The sequence below is a fragment of the Semicossyphus pulcher genome, unplaced genomic scaffold (assembly GCF_022749685.1).
Source record: "Semicossyphus pulcher isolate SPU_LCO1_2020_fin unplaced genomic scaffold, fSemPul1.0.p SCAF_2, whole genome shotgun sequence".
In the NCBI taxonomy this organism is placed as follows: Eukaryota; Metazoa; Chordata; class Actinopteri; order Labriformes; family Labridae; genus Semicossyphus; species Semicossyphus pulcher.
The window spans coordinates 9666291-9683601 of record NW_027211693.1 but is presented as its reverse complement, the minus strand read 5'-3'; the positions used below and the strand labels follow the sequence as shown (position 1 = coordinate 9683601).

Genomic DNA, 17311 nt, shown 5'->3' with positions numbered 1-17311 from the left:
CGATAAATTGCGCAGCCCTAATATACCGTTTATGTTATTGTTCATAACTGTTATTATACAGTTTATTTCATCATAACGTGTATATTTGCAGGGCATCCCTAGAAAAGAGATATCAGTCTAAGTGGGTCCTGGTGTTATGTGCATGATTTCCTATAATAATATTTATATCATGAATTATTTTGCCCACTTGTTACTTTGGAGTCGTCATTCTGTGTCTTGAGGGAGATGAGTGTTGAGTGTTCAACACTGGAATAAAAAATATGTCTCTGTTAACTTTCATGAGGCTCGAGGGCCTGCTGGCTAACACCGTCATGTCATTAGGTTTTGGTTTAAATTCAGTCCAGCTGGAGGGGAAGCTCTGTTACAACCATGTGTAAGGGCAGACCGTCTGAAACGCAGTGTCTCCCTGCTTCCTGCTCAGTGCATAGTGGGACAGACGCGGGGTTTTTTTGACTTCCTGAAAAGAACAGAATCTTTTTGGCCTTGTTGTTCCTTTGAAATTGGACTGAGTATTCACCTCATTATTTCATTTTTGGATAAAAACATGTAGGGTATCAAACCTCTTGAGAGTCTTTACAAACCCATTTTTGAAGGTCAGTCTAAACATGGAAGATAATTCAGAAATGGAATTAAACACGAAGGAGAACAGAAGTAATTGAGAAAAGCGACTTCCTCTCAGGCCCCTAAAGGATTTCAACATCTATCTTTTGTTTCTGTCAGCGCAGCTAATGACAGCTAGACGATCACTGTAATATGCACTCTGTTACTAAAAGGTCATGTGTCAGAGAGCCACAACAACAGCCAGAGTTGTTACATCACGAGTTAAGTGTTTTGTTGTGGAAGCCTTGAGTGAGACACTAAAAAGCTCTTCATTGTTCGCTTCTCCAGAGAGGAGCACCAACTTGAACAAAACAGACATGTAAATACTTTCCAGGAAGCAGTCGCACGGGCTATTTCTGGGAAACACAACCCTTAAAGGTTAAACATTTCTAAAAGGTCATTGACTCGGTTTCACCTGCTACAAAGTGTTGGATTCTCCATGGGGACTAAACGTTTTCATTAGCATGAGTGTAATAAAATCTCTATCAGACTGTTTATATCTGTAAACTGACTGGAAGGTAAACATTCCCACACAGCCGACGGCTTCATGATTTGATTATGACTAACTCTCATTTCAATCCTAAAAAACTCATTAGAATGCTCTCCATCGCCGTGGCGTTTAAATTATCTCGCACGCTGCAAATTCAGAACATTACACAATGTGCTGTAAGATAATCAAACTGAAATTACATTTCAATCTAGCAGCAGCAGCAGAGTGAATCCATGCATGGCAGAACCTTTCAGACAAGGTCAAACTGATGAACGTATGACAGTGTGACACACAAGCAGGCAAACATGCAATTAACTGTGCCAGGAGGAGCAGCTCAGACAGTAACAGCACCATGAAGACAGGGTCTGTGCAACAGGTAGACCCATTTTCATTGGTCTGGTCTTTTGTCTTATTGTTAAAGATAATATTCTATCCACCAAATTCATGAACTAAAATCTAAGAACATAGTGAATTTGGCAAAACAAACTATAAAAGTCCACAAGTAGACAGATGAGTCCCAGCTAAGCCAAATGTAAGCAAACAATAAAATCATTGGTAGTTCAGCCTCTATTTCTTGACATTTTCCAAAATGATGTTTCTGGAAGGATTTCTAAAATTGCACTAATTACAGGGGAAAAGAGAGACAAACACTTGGTACGGTTCCAGATCATTAATTCCCTTTCATTGCCAAAGTAACCTTGTGAGACTGTCAACAACAAGAATGAACAATGAGCAGGAATGTAACAATTGTCTCAGGGCAAGCACACAAGACGAGAGAGCAACATTTCCAATAATATTTATCTGATAAAGGAATATCTCTTTTGGTACATTTAGCCCCCCCAAAAAAACGATGTTCTCATGAGCTTCTTGTTATATATGAAGGAGTCAAATAACATTATTGTCTGCCAAACTCAGTAAAGCACTCAGCGTGTTTTCCTCTTTGCCCTGCCCGCCTCAAACCACATGTAGAGGGGAGTGAGAGCGTTGTCACGCCAATCGAATGAACTACATCCATACAGTCTTAACGCAGCTTTTAAATTACATTTTTAAACTACAACTAAAACGTTAAATAAATAATTGAAGATATATATTTTCTTAAACCTTTGATTGCTGCTTGTTGAACTTCAGAAAAACTGTCAGGAGCTTAAAATAAAGCAATTCTTTTGAAGATATCTCTTCAATTATAACAGCTTCTTTTCCCAGGAAACGCCTTCATTTTTAGAGGTAATTAAATCGATCAATCAATCAAATTGTATTTGTATAGCGCCGAATCATAACCAAAGTTATCTCAAGACACTTTACAAAAAGAGCAGGTCTAGACCGTTCTATGTGTCAGAGCAACTGTAACACCTGAATTTCCCCCCGGGGATTAATAAAGTATTTCTGACTCTGATTCTGATTAACAGGCAGATTCCTCGAGCAGAACCAGGCTCAACAACCATCTGCCTCGACTGGAAACTCATTCATTCAATTCAGTGATTACAGACTCAAAAAATAAAAGATCACAGACTCTGTGAATACTACGTTTCAAACTGTTACAGCTGTATGTGTTCCCTGCACTCTTTGTCCCCTTTCCCCTTCTGTTGTGTCAGCTCTTCCAAGGTGAATGCTCAATGAGGTGCACCTGTTCTTAGATGCTTAAAACCCCAGTTCTGAAGACAGAAGCTTCTGGAGTAGGGACTGTGTGCCTCTCAGAGGGGATTTTGTGTTGTTTGTTGGTCTTTGGTTAATGACTTGGTTGTTTGTTTGTCCTTTAATAAACCCCATGTGTTTTAGATGTTTCACATAGTTATTTTTGGGTCAGATTGTGGATAGTTGTTAGCCCCGCCTTACGATGGGGTGTAACACTACCTACATGCACACAGAGGGTCTTTCTGTATAATTATGAACTTTAATATTTAAGATACTCTAACTTTCTTTTTACTGAGTTTTATTGTCAAATAAAGTAGCTTAGTTTGTCTGACTGAACTGCCTTTTTTTAACCAATCTTACCACATTGTTCCCTGATTTCAGCTGTTCATCTCGTGTTATATACAAATATAATATAATATAAATGATCGCCACAACCAAAGAAATTACATCCAAGTTGTAATAAACTTTAATCTTCCTTTAAATCCTCACCCCTTTGTGTACTCGTGGAGGTAAAGATGTGTCTGTAAAGCAGCCGGTGTTACATGTGATGTGCTGTCCATGGTGCTGAAATCTAACACTCACTGTTGCCTCTATCTGCATCTACCTTCAGCTCCGGCTCCCTCTCAGCCTCATTAGTTTGCTCCCAGACTGCGATCTCACAGCGTCTAATGATTAATACACATCTGTCTGTGCAGGCTGAGATATGCATGTCATAAAATCAGGGGACGGGAATGTCATTTATTTCCTGTTGGCTGTGCGGCAGCTCTCCTCCATTTAACCCTGTTCAGAATGGCAGTTACAGCCAGCCGTAGATTTGCGTTGTATCTGTATGCAGAGGGTGGAAATAAGCGGTAGATCAAAGTTAAAGAGCAGATTCACTTGATGGTTATTCCTGCAGGGCGTGAGTGATGGCCTCCAGCTGATGCACTTGATGAGTTTTCTCAGTATGAGATGTTGGCCTTTAACATGATGGAGACAAGACTTGTTTTCCGGTGACCGAAAAACATTTCAAGGTCTCAATTTAAGCTGTAAATTCAAGATATAATTGAGCTAAATTGCTGCTTGGCTGTTTATCTTACACAAAATAGCTTGAAGGTTGTAAATGTCTTCAATTATCTTCCATTTCGGAACAGTTACGGGAGAAAATATGAGTTCTTCCAGATGCTCAAATATCCTTCTCTTGAATGTCTGTAAACTCCTCAAATCTTGGCCAAAGGTATTCAGTATATTTGAACAGCTTTAAACCAAATTTTAACAAGTTAATCTGAGATTTAAAATTATACTTTTGTTGTGTCTTGAGTCTTGACATGTCAAATACACACATCAGAGACATGGAAATGGTAAATGGACTGACGCTTTTCTCGCCTTGCGGCCACTCAAAGCTGCTTTTACACGACATCATATTTACCCATTCACACACTGATGGCAGAGGCTGCTACGTAAAGTGCCCAACTGTCAATCAGTCATAACATTCACACACTGATGGCTATGCCACCGAGAGCAATTTGGGGTTCAGTGTCTCGCCCAAGGACACCTCGACATGTAGACCGAGGGAGCTGGGGATCGAACCATCATCCTTTCAACTGAAAGACGACCGACTCTACCACTGAGTCACAGCCGATGTTTTAATTTGCCTAATAAACAGCTGCTGCTGTGGTTTGGCTCAAATGGTAGCGGTGTAGTTAAGGACACCTTAACCATACTTAAAGTTCCAATTTCGAAGATCTCAGTTTCGTTCTCTTTGGCGGCACCTTATGGCGATAAACGGCAATTGCGGCAGCACACTTCTCTAGACAGTATTGCATGTGTGGCGTCCACGGTTGGCTCCGGTTGTAACTCTTGATTTTCCTCGCTTACGGTCGCTTTCCTTTTTAGACTGTTTGCCTTCATCTGAGCGATCGATCTTTTCTGTGTTTGTTCAGCCATAGTAGATTACTGTTTACTCACAACACTTGCAGAGACCGGAAAAGCAGCCGCTTAGCTCCGCCTACCCTCTCTGGCAGACCAACCACTGCTGGCTGATGGAAAACGCGTCACTAACTGGGCGCCGCTTGTGATTATATCCGCCAAAGTCGCACTAGACACCCAGTCCCTCCATCACCATTGTGTTACCTCATGCGGCTACAGATAGCGACTTAACAGACATTTATTTAAATTAAAATCTTCAAGGAGTATCACTTTAAGGTCATTACTCTTATTATAAAAGAGGCATGTTAGGTTCACAATCAATCTGACCTCTTGAAGTGATCTTTAGCGACCTTTATCTGCCTGCTCAGTCACTGAGAACCTCAGAGCTGAAGCTATTTATTGATTAGTAGTTTGATGGATAATAAATATATTAAATCCATTCATTGTTTCAGTTCTTTATAAAGCAAACATGCCACAAAATATCTAGTTCCAGTTTCTACATTTGCTGCTTTTATAATTTTGTCATTTTTCACAATCTTTAGACAGTTTATACTTTTTACAATAAATCTACTGCAGATTAATTGATAGTTAAATTAGAGCTTTCAATAAACTGGGCATGGGTTTATCAGTCAAATGCATGAAATAATGTTTGTGAAATCTTCTTCTTTCTACAATTTACCAACATCAAAGTCTCCTTAATGGGATATTGACTCCAAGATTGACTCCAATGGGTTAGGAAGGAAGTATCAGTCCCAGTTGGAATGGAAGATAAGGAAGGCAAATCAGTCCTCATGAGGTTCGTGGTGTTGTGGCCTTGTGAAAAGTGCCAAAAGCAGATTGACCTTTTGAATTGAGGTTTGAAATGTCTAGGGTTCACATCCATCACAAATCAGCAATGTTAAATGTTTAATGTTTTGGCGTTTCTAAATAACACTTGTCATGCGTAAAGCAAAGCAAACACGATCTCCTTTAGGCTACAGGTTTAAGAAGCCGGATGTGTAGTGCGCTCACTTGTCACCAAGTGGTTGCCGCTCGGCTCTTTCCGTCTCTTTCCGCCTTCTCATTAACATTCCTCACTTGTGGGTGTGATGCCGAAAGGATCTCCGGCGCGCCGATCGGAGACGCGCAGTGTCCCTGTGCGTTCAGAGGAGGAGGTAACAGCTGCCGGCAGGAGGAGAGAGACGAGGAGGAGCGAAGAAGAGACAGCAGACCTACAACACAGGCGTCCATTCCCTCACTGCCGGTGTCCTTTCAGAGCAGAAACACGCTCCTTTTGCCACTGATTATTTTGGTTTTCTCCCCAAGGCTGAAGGTGTCCAATATGTGTCGGATCTAACGTCTCCGGAGAGAACGAGGAATATCAGACTTCCCTGGTGGATGTGGACACTTAAACTGTGGACATGGAAAAGATAGTGAATTTATCCCTTTCTGTTCTGCTGGTTTTATGGGGATGCGCGCACGGAGGCTCGCCCAGTGTCCAGATTGGTAGGTATCCACGAGTTTAAACGCAAAAAAGCTGACAAAATTGGCTCAAAAGCGGCGAAATTGTGCATCAAATTTGGTTGGAAGAGGTGTCTTTACATAGAAAACTGTGCAAGAGTAACTGATATTATGTGTCGGTTTCAGGGGGACTTTTTCCAAGGGGCGCGGATCAAGAGTACAGCGCTTTTCGGATAGGGATGGTTCAGTTTGGCACCTCGGAATTCAGATTGACGCCTCACATTGACAATCTGGAAGTGGCCAACAGTTTTGCTGTTACCAACTGCTGTAAGTGCCAAACATATCTCCCCCATTTTCAAAATGATTCATCTTTCTTGCAAGTGTTGATATCATCCATAAATGTTGATTTTAGCAGCCTATTGTGCGTATTCATGACATGAGCTTGGATCAATTTGTGGGAATCATCCGAGCTATCTGATCTTCATTCTGTCAACACGTCGAGGCTGTGAGCTGGTTAGTAGAAGATAAAGGAGCATCGTGTGGGCAGGAGAAAGTTGGTTTCCACAGTAACAGTCAGTCACATACATCCCATATTCATTCCTTCAGATTCAATAGATCAAGCAAGACGACACTGCAAAAATATCGATCCTACCTCTCATTGTCAGCCAACAGTCTTTAAAACCGAGTGGTTATTTAAAAGAAGGAGTGGACTGAGCGAATTACCCCTGATTCTAAAGAAAATCAACCTGTTTCTTGAATTAAATGAAATTTCTCTCGGCTGCACGTATAAATATCTGACTTTCTCTTTCATGTGCCATCATAAAATACTTAAAACAAACACATTCAGTCCGTTTTATCACATTAATTTGGGTTTTCACATTGTTGGAGAGGTGAAGAATGAGGTACGACTTCCTTAGATGGACATTTTTTGCAGTGTGTACCGCTGTCACGTCTTTTCCCAGCTCATGAGGAGCGGTGTTCATCCATTGTTGGCTCCTATAAGACAGCCTACACACACAGATTTACGTTGAGCGTCACGCGTAATGTCTGGGAGACGCTTTATTAAGGATTAATAGGAAACGACGAATTAACAGCCGAGGCAAAATGATTGACAGCTCCTTTGGGAAACGCAGGGGTTGATAGCTTTTGACCAAAGCACGACTCTTGATTCAAAAGACAGTCTGCCTCACATCACTTCTTACACCGTCTCAGTTAAGTTTCACTTTTAATCATTCATCAAAAGAGCCGAGATGCGGACTATTTTCTCTGAAATAACCGCAACAAGAGGAAGCAGAACGGTTCTAAGGTCGCTATTTTTTAATAGCCTCAGCTCGAACATTTCATTAGGCGGTTGCCAAGCGACTACTCCTCTCAACAGTCCCTCACACATAAATCAAAGGCTTCTGATTGGTGCGCGCATCGCTCCAATCGATTTCATTACCATATAAAAGCTTCCTGCTTGGAGAAGCTCTTTGCGTGTGACAGATCACAGCGAGAGCCGTGTCCATGTTCAACATACAAATGTCATTGTTGGAAAGACGACAGCAGTGTGCACCCTGCTGAGAGGAGAGGCGCATTTTGTAAGAGTTAGGAATTTGTTGAAGAAACGTCTTGTTTAACTGTTGACAGCGATCTAAGGCAATCTATATTCACTGTTTGTATCGAATCCAAATGCATCATGTTCAAGCTGGTTTATTGTTTTTCTGACGTGTTTAAAAGGCATCTGTCACCAGGTCTAAGAACCACATCCTGAATACATCAGCAGTGTGTATGTTCCCCATTGTGCTGCCTTCTATCACAAGCAAGTGTGATTAGGTGCAACCCTTTGCAACAAACCTCAGTGATCTCGATTTATTGTGCTCAGACCTGAAGAGATCTAAAACTAGTTTAATCACTTAACTCAGTGTACTCAGGGTTTCAAGTGTTGAAGCTGATTTCCTGGTCTTTTAATGTGAAGTATTTTGATTCTGCAAAAAGCTCCAGGAAGAAAAACTCGATGTTTTATAAACAGCATAGATCAGCTCTAAAAATGTAATTACATATATTTCTCATTTTCTCAATTTATGGCACAAATTATGGCGGCTTGCTTCCTCATATCCTACTTGAAATAAACTGGTTTGCAGAACAAATCATGCAAAGTCCGAGTTTTGATAAAATTAAAATGCTGCAATCCTCGTAGGATCTTCAATTTACCGATCTGGTTCAGCTAAGCGTGCACATAGTGGACTGAATGAAGCTCCTCCTGCATGATAGTTAATGCTCAGACTGGAGAGGTGACAAACAGTGAGGCTGGTTCGCCTCCATTTCAACAACACAGACCAACAATAACTGAAGTGGAGCAAACATTTGACCAGCAGATTACTAAAACATGCACACAGTCATCCATGACCCTGGATGGAGAACGGCTAGATGTAGCAAATAAACAAACGATGGATGGATGCAGATTTGAGCAGTGATTGTCATGCTGAAAATTTAAAAAAGGCTGCTAATAGAGGAGTTTTTTGTTCCTGAATGTGCTCCGAGCACACACCTTTAGTGTCTCCATGTGCACGAGCTGTATTCTTCTCCTCCATCAACTACTTGAGTGGGAGTGAGGCGTAGGAGGGGGGGGTTGCTCTTAAGCCAGTAGATGGCAGTCTGCCTCACAATACACCTCCATTGTAGTGGATTAAAAGCACCACTCTGCCTTTCTTCACTTTATAAGACAGCACACAGTGGAAAATAGAAGGAGAAATGTTGAAGCTGACGTGACATATTGAAGCTGATTCAAACTTCCTGTTGAGAACCAGGACTCCTTGCTCCCTCTCTTACCAAGAAGCTGCTGCTACCAGCGTTCATTTTGGATCCAGCAGAAGCTCCTTTTTCTTTAATACAGAGAGAAACAAGAGGGGATAATACTAAATAGATGCTATTTTATTAATATTTCAGAGTCCTGAACAAACTGGGTTTGTAGCACACAAAGTATTGGACACTTTTAAGAAGAAAGCACTTTTGAGTTAATAAAGTATATGATATTTTTATTTTCTCTCCAGTCTGATATAATATAGAAAAGAAATGATTACAATAATATGAAATCAGACCGAGAACATATGGATGTGCGCCCCGCAGACGCGTCACACTCTGCTTGTACTCGGCCTGTGCTACAGCATCCTCCATCAATGCAGCGTGTCAGAGACAGTGGGAGGGAGGATGATACATTCCTCCATCAATAACAGTTCAGCTGGACAGGCCTGCATCTGCTGCCAAGACCAGGGGAGTCATTGGCACTGTGTGTGTGTGTGTGTGTGTGTGTGTACGTGCTGTTATATTGGTCTGCCATCCAACCCTGAGCAATAAGTTTAAGAGATTTTTTTTAAAGTTCCCAGAATAGAGCCTCCTCAGAAACCCAACACGGTTTTATGACTAAAAAGTAAGAATTCACTGCTGTTAAAATAACAGATATTAACGGTGGATGTTGAATTTCTTTGGGTCATTTCATTGTTTTGCTTTCCATAATTTGAACTTTAGAACAAAGTAGTAATTGATAATTGATCCGTGCTTTTAGATCAGCAATAATCCATAATAATAAGGGGACCTTTTGGGTAGCCACGTTATGATCTAATATTATGATGATAATGAATACATAAATCATTTTCTCACTTTATACAATGCATTAGAAACAACACATATACCCCTTAAAACATACCCTGGGGCGGCTGTGGCTCAGTGGGTTGTCTTTTAATCAGAAGGTTTGAGGTTCGATTCCCAGCTCCTACAGTCTGAGTGTCCTTGGGGAAGATACTGAACCCCAAATTGCTCCTGGTTGCAAAGCCATCGGTGTGTAAATGTGATTAGTACTGAATGACAGTTAGGCACTTAAAGTTGTAATCGCGCAGAGATCTCAGTTCTCTTCGGCGACACCTATGGTGATAAACAGTAATTGCCGGAGCACACTTCCCAGATATCCAGACAGTGCTGCATGTGTGACGTCCCTAGTTGGCTCTGGTTGTAACTCTTGATTTTCCTCGCTGACGGTCGCTTTCCTTTTTAGACTGTTTGCCTTCATCTGAGCGTCAAATTTGTTTCTTTTTCTTTGGATTTTCACTTATTTTTGAAGTTGTATCTGTAGTCATCCATCTTTTCTTTGTTTGTTCAGCCATAGTAGATTACTGTTTACTGTTTACTCGCAACACTTGCAGAGACCGGAAAAGCAGCCGCTTAGCTCTGCCTACCAACGGAAAAAGTGTCACTAACTGGGCGCCGCTTGTGATTTAAAGTCGCCACAGACACCCAGTCCATAACACTGCAAATACAAAGGCTTTCATCAGTGGGCCATAGGCTCAATCACCATTGTGTTACCTCATTTGGCGATAGATAGTGACTTAACAGACATTTATTTAAATGAAAATCTTCAATCATAGCAGCCTCTTTCATCAGTGTGTGAATGTGTTGTGTAAAAGTGCTTTACACTACAGAGTGTATTTAAAGGTAAATCTGCCAATTTAGACATCATTGGTCATACTGGGATATTTCCTTTTACCTACATTGAAGATTCAAAGGACAAACCATCAGTTGCAGTGCATCAGAGTCGGTTGACTCGTCATGAGGAGCGAGATTCAGCCCGTGAAAATAGTGTGTTCGGTCTTTTGAGGCTCTGGAGGGAAGTTTGTGAAAATAGCTTGGCCTTGAAGCTCCATATTTTCAACATACCGCCTGTGTTACAGCCTGGGAGCGTTTAGTTTGAAAGATGTTGAAACTAACCAGTCAGGGAGGGTCTATTTAAGGGCGCTCTCAAGTGGCATTATGGGAAATGTAGGAGCAAGTATTTCAAAGGATTGACTCATACAGCAGGGTACATGTGAGGATATTTCAGGCTCTGTTGCTTTGAGTTTTCAGTCTTTAGTTTGTATTTTAAGTAAAATACCAACCTCACTATATAATTCAAATTGATCACATGAATCTGAGGATTTAGCTGCACGTAAGTCGTACACATTGACCCTATGATGAGGGGCCACACGGTGACATTACCTTGCATTAAAGGGTCAGAAGTATAAGCGGTCGGGAACCTTTCGAAAGCCTCCATTTGCATGATTCGTTCGACCCTCAGTCTCCAGAATGCAGAGCAGCTACAGCTTGTACTTCTGTCATCAGCAGTGTGACAGAGAGCGTCAAACATGACAACTTGTGGTGTTACTTGTATGACTTAGACACATCGCAGCATCATACTCTGCAAACTAGCACTTACCTACACACCTACACAACTGCAAACTAAAGAACATTCAAACCAAAATGAGAATTACCAACGAATGATAAGAAGATCTACAGTCAAAAGTGTTAACATTACACGATGCAGCCATGTTCAGAGGTGTGTGTCTGTGTTTTCCTGCCAAAACAGACTTTGTATTCAGCTGTTTTCTGCTCCCATGCTTTTATTTCCAACACCAACCTCCTTCAAAGCAAAGCACTCTTCCTCCTGTGAGAGCAGTTCGAGGTCACTCACAGCCGACCGGCGATTTAACACTTCAAAGTTCTAGTTTGTCATGGTTGAATCACGTCATACTGTAATTTCACACATCTAACATGCACACAGTATCTCAGGGAGGCACGCATTCAGGGACCTCGCCCGGATGATCAAAAGCCTTAACTCGCCGTATATGCGCAGCAGAGCATCGGTTATAGCCAATTTATTGTTCACACTTAATTAAGTGCATTCTCCTCCATTTCAGAGGGAGCTGTGAAATATTAAATAGGCCTGGGAGCTGGCCGGTCAGAAATGAGGCTAAAGAACCCTCTGCGGATCTTCGCTTGCCCTGAATACTCCCCCCAACCAAGGCCTTATCACTCTGTCCTCAAAAACACAAGGCAGAGATGGCATCACTTACAGAATGATTCAGAGCTCTCAGCTGGAAGGAGCCTCATAGCTCACATTCAATGACTTAGTTCACTCAGAGCCTCCGAGGCAGGTGGCTCAAACGCATGTTTGCCCAAAGCTGAGCAGGAAACTAACTTTATGCCCTCCAGCGACAGTGGCTAGTGCATCTCAAACTCACTTTCTGCACAGACTCAGCCAGGATAAGACCTTAAGAAGATGATTTATGTAGTGGATATGCTGCTGAGACAAAGCTCAACTTTACAGAATCTGACTGGTGGCTTGTGCTGGTTTTCCTTCTGCATTAAATGATTTGATGGATCACTTTCAAAAATAAGTTTTGGCAGGGAGAACCTGCAAACTCCACACTACGTCCAAACCGGGATACAAACTAGTGACCTTCTAGCTGTGAGGCGACAGCGCTAACAACGGCACCACCAGCCCGTTTCAGTCGCTATGAATTTCAAATGTACTGTTGGTTAATTTTTGGAAAATGATTTGGGCTGAAATAATCCATCAACATTAAGTTTTGCTGAAATCCCTTAAGGCAGCCAGGGCGTGTAATTCATGCCAACATTATGTAATGCTATTTCCTGACTGACGTGATAAGATTTTCATGTTGCAGGCACCGAATATACTTTGAAATTACTCATTTTTGATTATTATTTTTGGCCATGTTGCCTTTATTAGATAGGACAGCTGAAGAGAGACTGGAAACATTGGGAGAAGAGAGTGGGGGGTGACATGGAAGCAAGTGGAGGCTGTGGCCGCTGCGTCGAGGACTGTAGCCTCTGTACATGGGGCACCTACGCTACCAAATGAGCTAAACCAGTGCCTAGCCTTAGCCTTCTTCTACAGTTGTATTTCTTGTAATTCTCTCTGTTAAGAAGAATGAGCCGAGTGTAAAATCCGTTTTGATTTTACCTGAAAGAAGAGATAACGCAATAATGAGTCATGCTATGGAGGTTCCAGTCCTTCAGCTGAGAGAGCAGGCTGTGCAGACACTTAACTTCCAAAGTTATACTGTTAAGATTTGGGGTTGCAAATAAAGACCCAGTCTCCTCAGAGCACAGATCCTTATCCTAAAAAGATGAAACCGAGGCTTTATCGCCGCTCCTCTGTCTAGATGTCCCCTCCCATATCTTATATCAGAAATATAAAAACAACTCCTTCATTCTCCTGCAGCCTTTTTATCAGCCTCTAAAAGCTCGTACGGTGATAACAGCAGACATAACAGCATTTCCTCCCACTGCTCTAATATGTGAACAAGTCAAGTTTCAGAGCGGGCTGTCACTGAGGCAGAAGCTACATCTATCATAGCAGTCAGGCGCTGTGGGGAGCTGGAATGATTATAGATCAGCTGTCAGGAAGGGTTCATTACTGATATGATGAAGAGCGTCATTACAATACAGCATCAGAGAGCTTATGACACATGGTCTTTTTCTAAAGACACAAAATGTAAGCAGATGCTATTTACAACTTTTCAGAAATGTAGGCTTAATTTTGGGGAAAAGACATTCATCAACAACCGACTGTAAACTCTAACAAGTTACTTCAAAAAATAGGAAACAGATTACCTTGGGAGCACTTAATATCTCCAAGAACACTTGGAGTGTAAAAGCTGATAAGTAAGTTAGTTAACTTCAATAAATTAACAAGTACCCGTTCCATTCACTTAAAATGAGTGAGTATTTTGAACTTATCAATTAAGTAAGATGAACTTAGTTAAGCAGTTTATCTTAAAACTCTCCTGCGTCGACTCATGTCAATTTAAACTGATTACCTTAAACCTTGCATTAAGTTGCATTAACACAAAATAAATACCGTAAAATTTGGTGTAAAGGCCGCACTTTACATACATTTTTACATACGTTTTTTTTCCAATAGCTCACATGTCATGTGACCCAGTGTCCTCAAATCAATATCGGATATTAATACTCACTTGGACAAATGAGACACACCTCATTACATTGGATTTAATTGCTGCTTATATTTTATATTAATATTTTTATGTAAAATTGTACGGTTTTCCATGTCATGCGACCAAGTGTCCTCGAATCAATGTGAAACAAACACATTTCCATAGACAATTATGTCATCTAATTTTTTATTTATATACGGGGGGTAGCAAGGGCAATCACACTGCCACGGCCCAAACAGTTTCCCTTACAAGAAACAGGCTGCAAATTAAAAAAGTGCTGCAAAAAGCTGAAACAAATGCATGAACATCAAACACGCTGCAAAAACAGACATGATGCAAAGTCAGAAACACACAAATGTCAGTGGAACAGCAAAGAGCAAGAGCTAAGTGTGGCTTCTGTTGGACTTTTGCATGTGTTTGTGAATTTGCATCGATTCTAAATTTGCAGCCAGACTCTTCTATTGGAAACCAATTAGGCTGTTGCAGCGCAATTGCCCTTGTCAGCCACCGTAGTAAGATGACAATTTTTGTATTTTGAATTTGTCCAAATCTCTCCCTAAATTTGTTGTCAAATTATGGAAAAAAACTGCTGAAAAAATGTTTAAAACAGAATAAAAGTTAAGAAAAGTTATAACTTAAAATAAGTGAGTGAGTTAGCTTTTTACAAATGTGAAGCAATTTAAGGAGCAGTTTCTATTCTTAATAAATCTGACATTCACTTCATGTAGTCAACTCAAAGTTCACTTATCCCAGAATAAGAAGAATTTCCTTTAATTCTCTGAATAACCTTTGTGAAGCCGGATGCTCATCAGCATGCACAGAAGAGGATCTGTCCTTCCATCATGGTGTGATTAAGATTTGATCCGGTAGCCTCGTCTGGTCTAACAGGGTGTTCTTGTCAAACTTATTAGGACTTAAATGTGTGTGTGTGGTTGATGTGTGTCTGTGTGTGTATAAAGAGAGAGAGAATGGGAAAGATAAAGAAATGGGAAATGATGAATGACAATGACAGGACGGAGGCAAAACGACTTCACAGTGTGATAAGCAGAGCAGAGAACAGACAGACGTGTCCCTGTGCTCCGTTATTGTAATGTTATGTCTCGCTGAGCAAAATGTAAATGTAAGAGCGACTGTCTTTAGGGCGGCTGTGTCCTTTGGTAAAGGGCAGGAGGACTCAGGCTAAAGGTGGAAACAATCGGGGAAGAAATCTTTGAGGGCCTGTTGTTTTTTTTCTCTACATCGGAGCAGCTTTTAACCTGCTGTCATGCTGTGTAACCCAATTATAAAGATAGAAAAATATTCACAAAACAAGTACATTTATTGACAAGTGTAAGTAGGGCAGGGCGATATGGCAAAAGCATCACAATATTTTTTTCCCATTTTGATCAATATTTAACTCGACATGTGCTGTTATAAAGTTGCAGTTTGAAGAGTATCCTGAGAATGACGGAGGCCTGGGTTCAAAAGTCAAACTTTTAGAACAGCGAGTCCCAAAGTGTGGGCCGCGTCCCCCTTGTGGCCTGTGCAGGTACTGCAGGTGGGTCGCGAGAGGTCGTTTACGATAAATAAATTAAACTAAGTTTATTTACCATTTGCACTTCTTTTGTTGATTTACAAATTTACAAAGTTACACGTATGTGGATGGATTACTATTTGCACTGATTTGCTGTAAGCCCACGTTCACGTAGAATTTGTGTTATAAAAATAAATCACATTAGGAAAAGTTTTAGTCTTATGTGTCGATCAGAATTGTGTAATTCGAGGTTCATGTTTTTAATTCAAAGTGAACGGCTGCTTTACACTATAGTTAAGGAAGGTGAATTAAAGTTTTTCTTTAAGGCTCCAGTCTTACCGGCTGTTGTTGCTATTCTTGCTGTGTGATAGGCTGTTTTTTTTTCCCCTTTTAAAGATTATTTTTTGTCCATTTTTGCCTTTATTGATAGGAAAGGTCACGATAGACAGAGGTATTGGGAGAAGAGGGAGGGGGATGACATGCAGTAAAGAGTCGAGCCTGTGGTTGCTGCGCCGCAAACTGAAGCCTCCGTATATGGGGCATCTGCTCTAGCTACTGAGTGCCCCTGTGATTGGCTGCCATATCAATTTATTTTAATAAAACAATTTTTTTCAGTTTATCATTGTAATTGACTTAAATTTTATCTCAATATTGTATCAACATCATTTTATTGCCCAGCCCTAATAAAGGGAGCGGGTAAATGGACACCACTTTGTCCAGCGTTATAAATGATGATTTTAAATTTCTTATTCAGAAGCATTAGTCATCCTCTGTCTCACTCACTGTTTTTATACCTGCTTAGCCTTTAATTAGAACTTGCTGTAAAACCTACATGTTCATCTCTGCGAGCCACTCAGTATGATGAACACATTCCCTTTCTTCAGCCCTGTCTCTTAACTACAGCTCACTTTGTTGACTTCATTTAGAGCTTTGATGCACTTGAAACATTTCTTTATACTGTCAGCGGTGCTGTAAAGCCGTGTCTGTAGTGCAGACAGGCCTTTTGTGCTGCTGGAAGAACTTGTTCCCTGATGGTCTGCTGCTTAAACAAAAGGTCTCATCTGGACCGTAGCCAAAGCGTCTCAGCAGCTGTTGGCTTGTCACTTGCATTTTCTACAAACCTGCAGAAATTATTTCAGACTTCGAAAGGTACGAGCTGTGAAAGTGATATTACACCGTACATGTTCCTTGCACATACAGATAGAAAAGGTTACTTTCATGTATTACAGGTGAACATAACACAATTGTTTAATTATAGCCGTTACTTTCTTATGACATTTTGTGATCAATGCATCTACAGGAAACTCTTTGTCTGCCTTGTCTATGTTTTCAGTTACTGATTTCTACATTTCACATAATCACTTTAAAGAGGGGGTATTATGCTGTTTCACATTTTAAGACATATAATGTTACAATGTTGGATGTCCAAACTAAACGTGGCTGAAGTTTCAAATCTGTAGGTAAAAGTATGTTGGAGTAATCCGCTGCTAAAAAAGTCTCAGTCTGCAGGCTCCTGTGAACTCTTGCTTTCAGACAGGCTTCTCCACACGCTTCACTTTGTGATGTCACAAAGTGGAGGAATTCTATATTTGGGCATCTGCCCAAGACACAGCAGAACTTCCTGCCCCTGGCACAGTTCAAGGACACGCCCACCCAGCAGCTCAGTCTGCCTCGGAAATGTTTTTCACTCCACCGCTCTGCTCAACGTCTCTGCTCAACGTCTCTGCTCAACGTCTCTGCTCAACGTCTCTGCTCAACGTCTCTGCTCGGCAAGTTGGTTGTCTCGGAGAAAGTTTTTCTTTGGCTGTGAAGGAAAGACATCAGTGCAGTCACTGAAGTTTCCATGTCTGTGAACGTCTGCCTCAGACAAACATGAGAAGCTGTTCTGCTGTTAAACATGCCATTGTGCAGGATCCTTGCTTTTTTTTATTAAGTTAAGTTAGTGTTTTGGTTAGGGAA

General features: G+C 41.0%; 1 protein-coding gene across 6 annotated transcripts in view; it reads left to right on the top strand.

Moving 5' to 3' along the window:
- The first annotated feature begins 5779 nt into the window (after positions 1–5779).
- Positions 5780–17311, top strand: part of gria2b (glutamate receptor, ionotropic, AMPA 2b) — a 62171-nt gene continuing 50639 nt past the window's right edge. For all 6 annotated transcript variants that reach the window (XM_069669958.1, XM_069669957.1, XM_069669962.1 and 3 more), the window contains exons 1-2: positions 5780–6115; positions 6257–6397. In XM_069669958.1, coding sequence (XP_069526059.1) covers positions 6031–6115; positions 6257–6397 — 226 coding nt within the window. In that variant the 5' untranslated portion in view covers positions 5780–6030. The remainder of the gene's footprint in view (positions 6116–6256; positions 6398–17311) is intronic.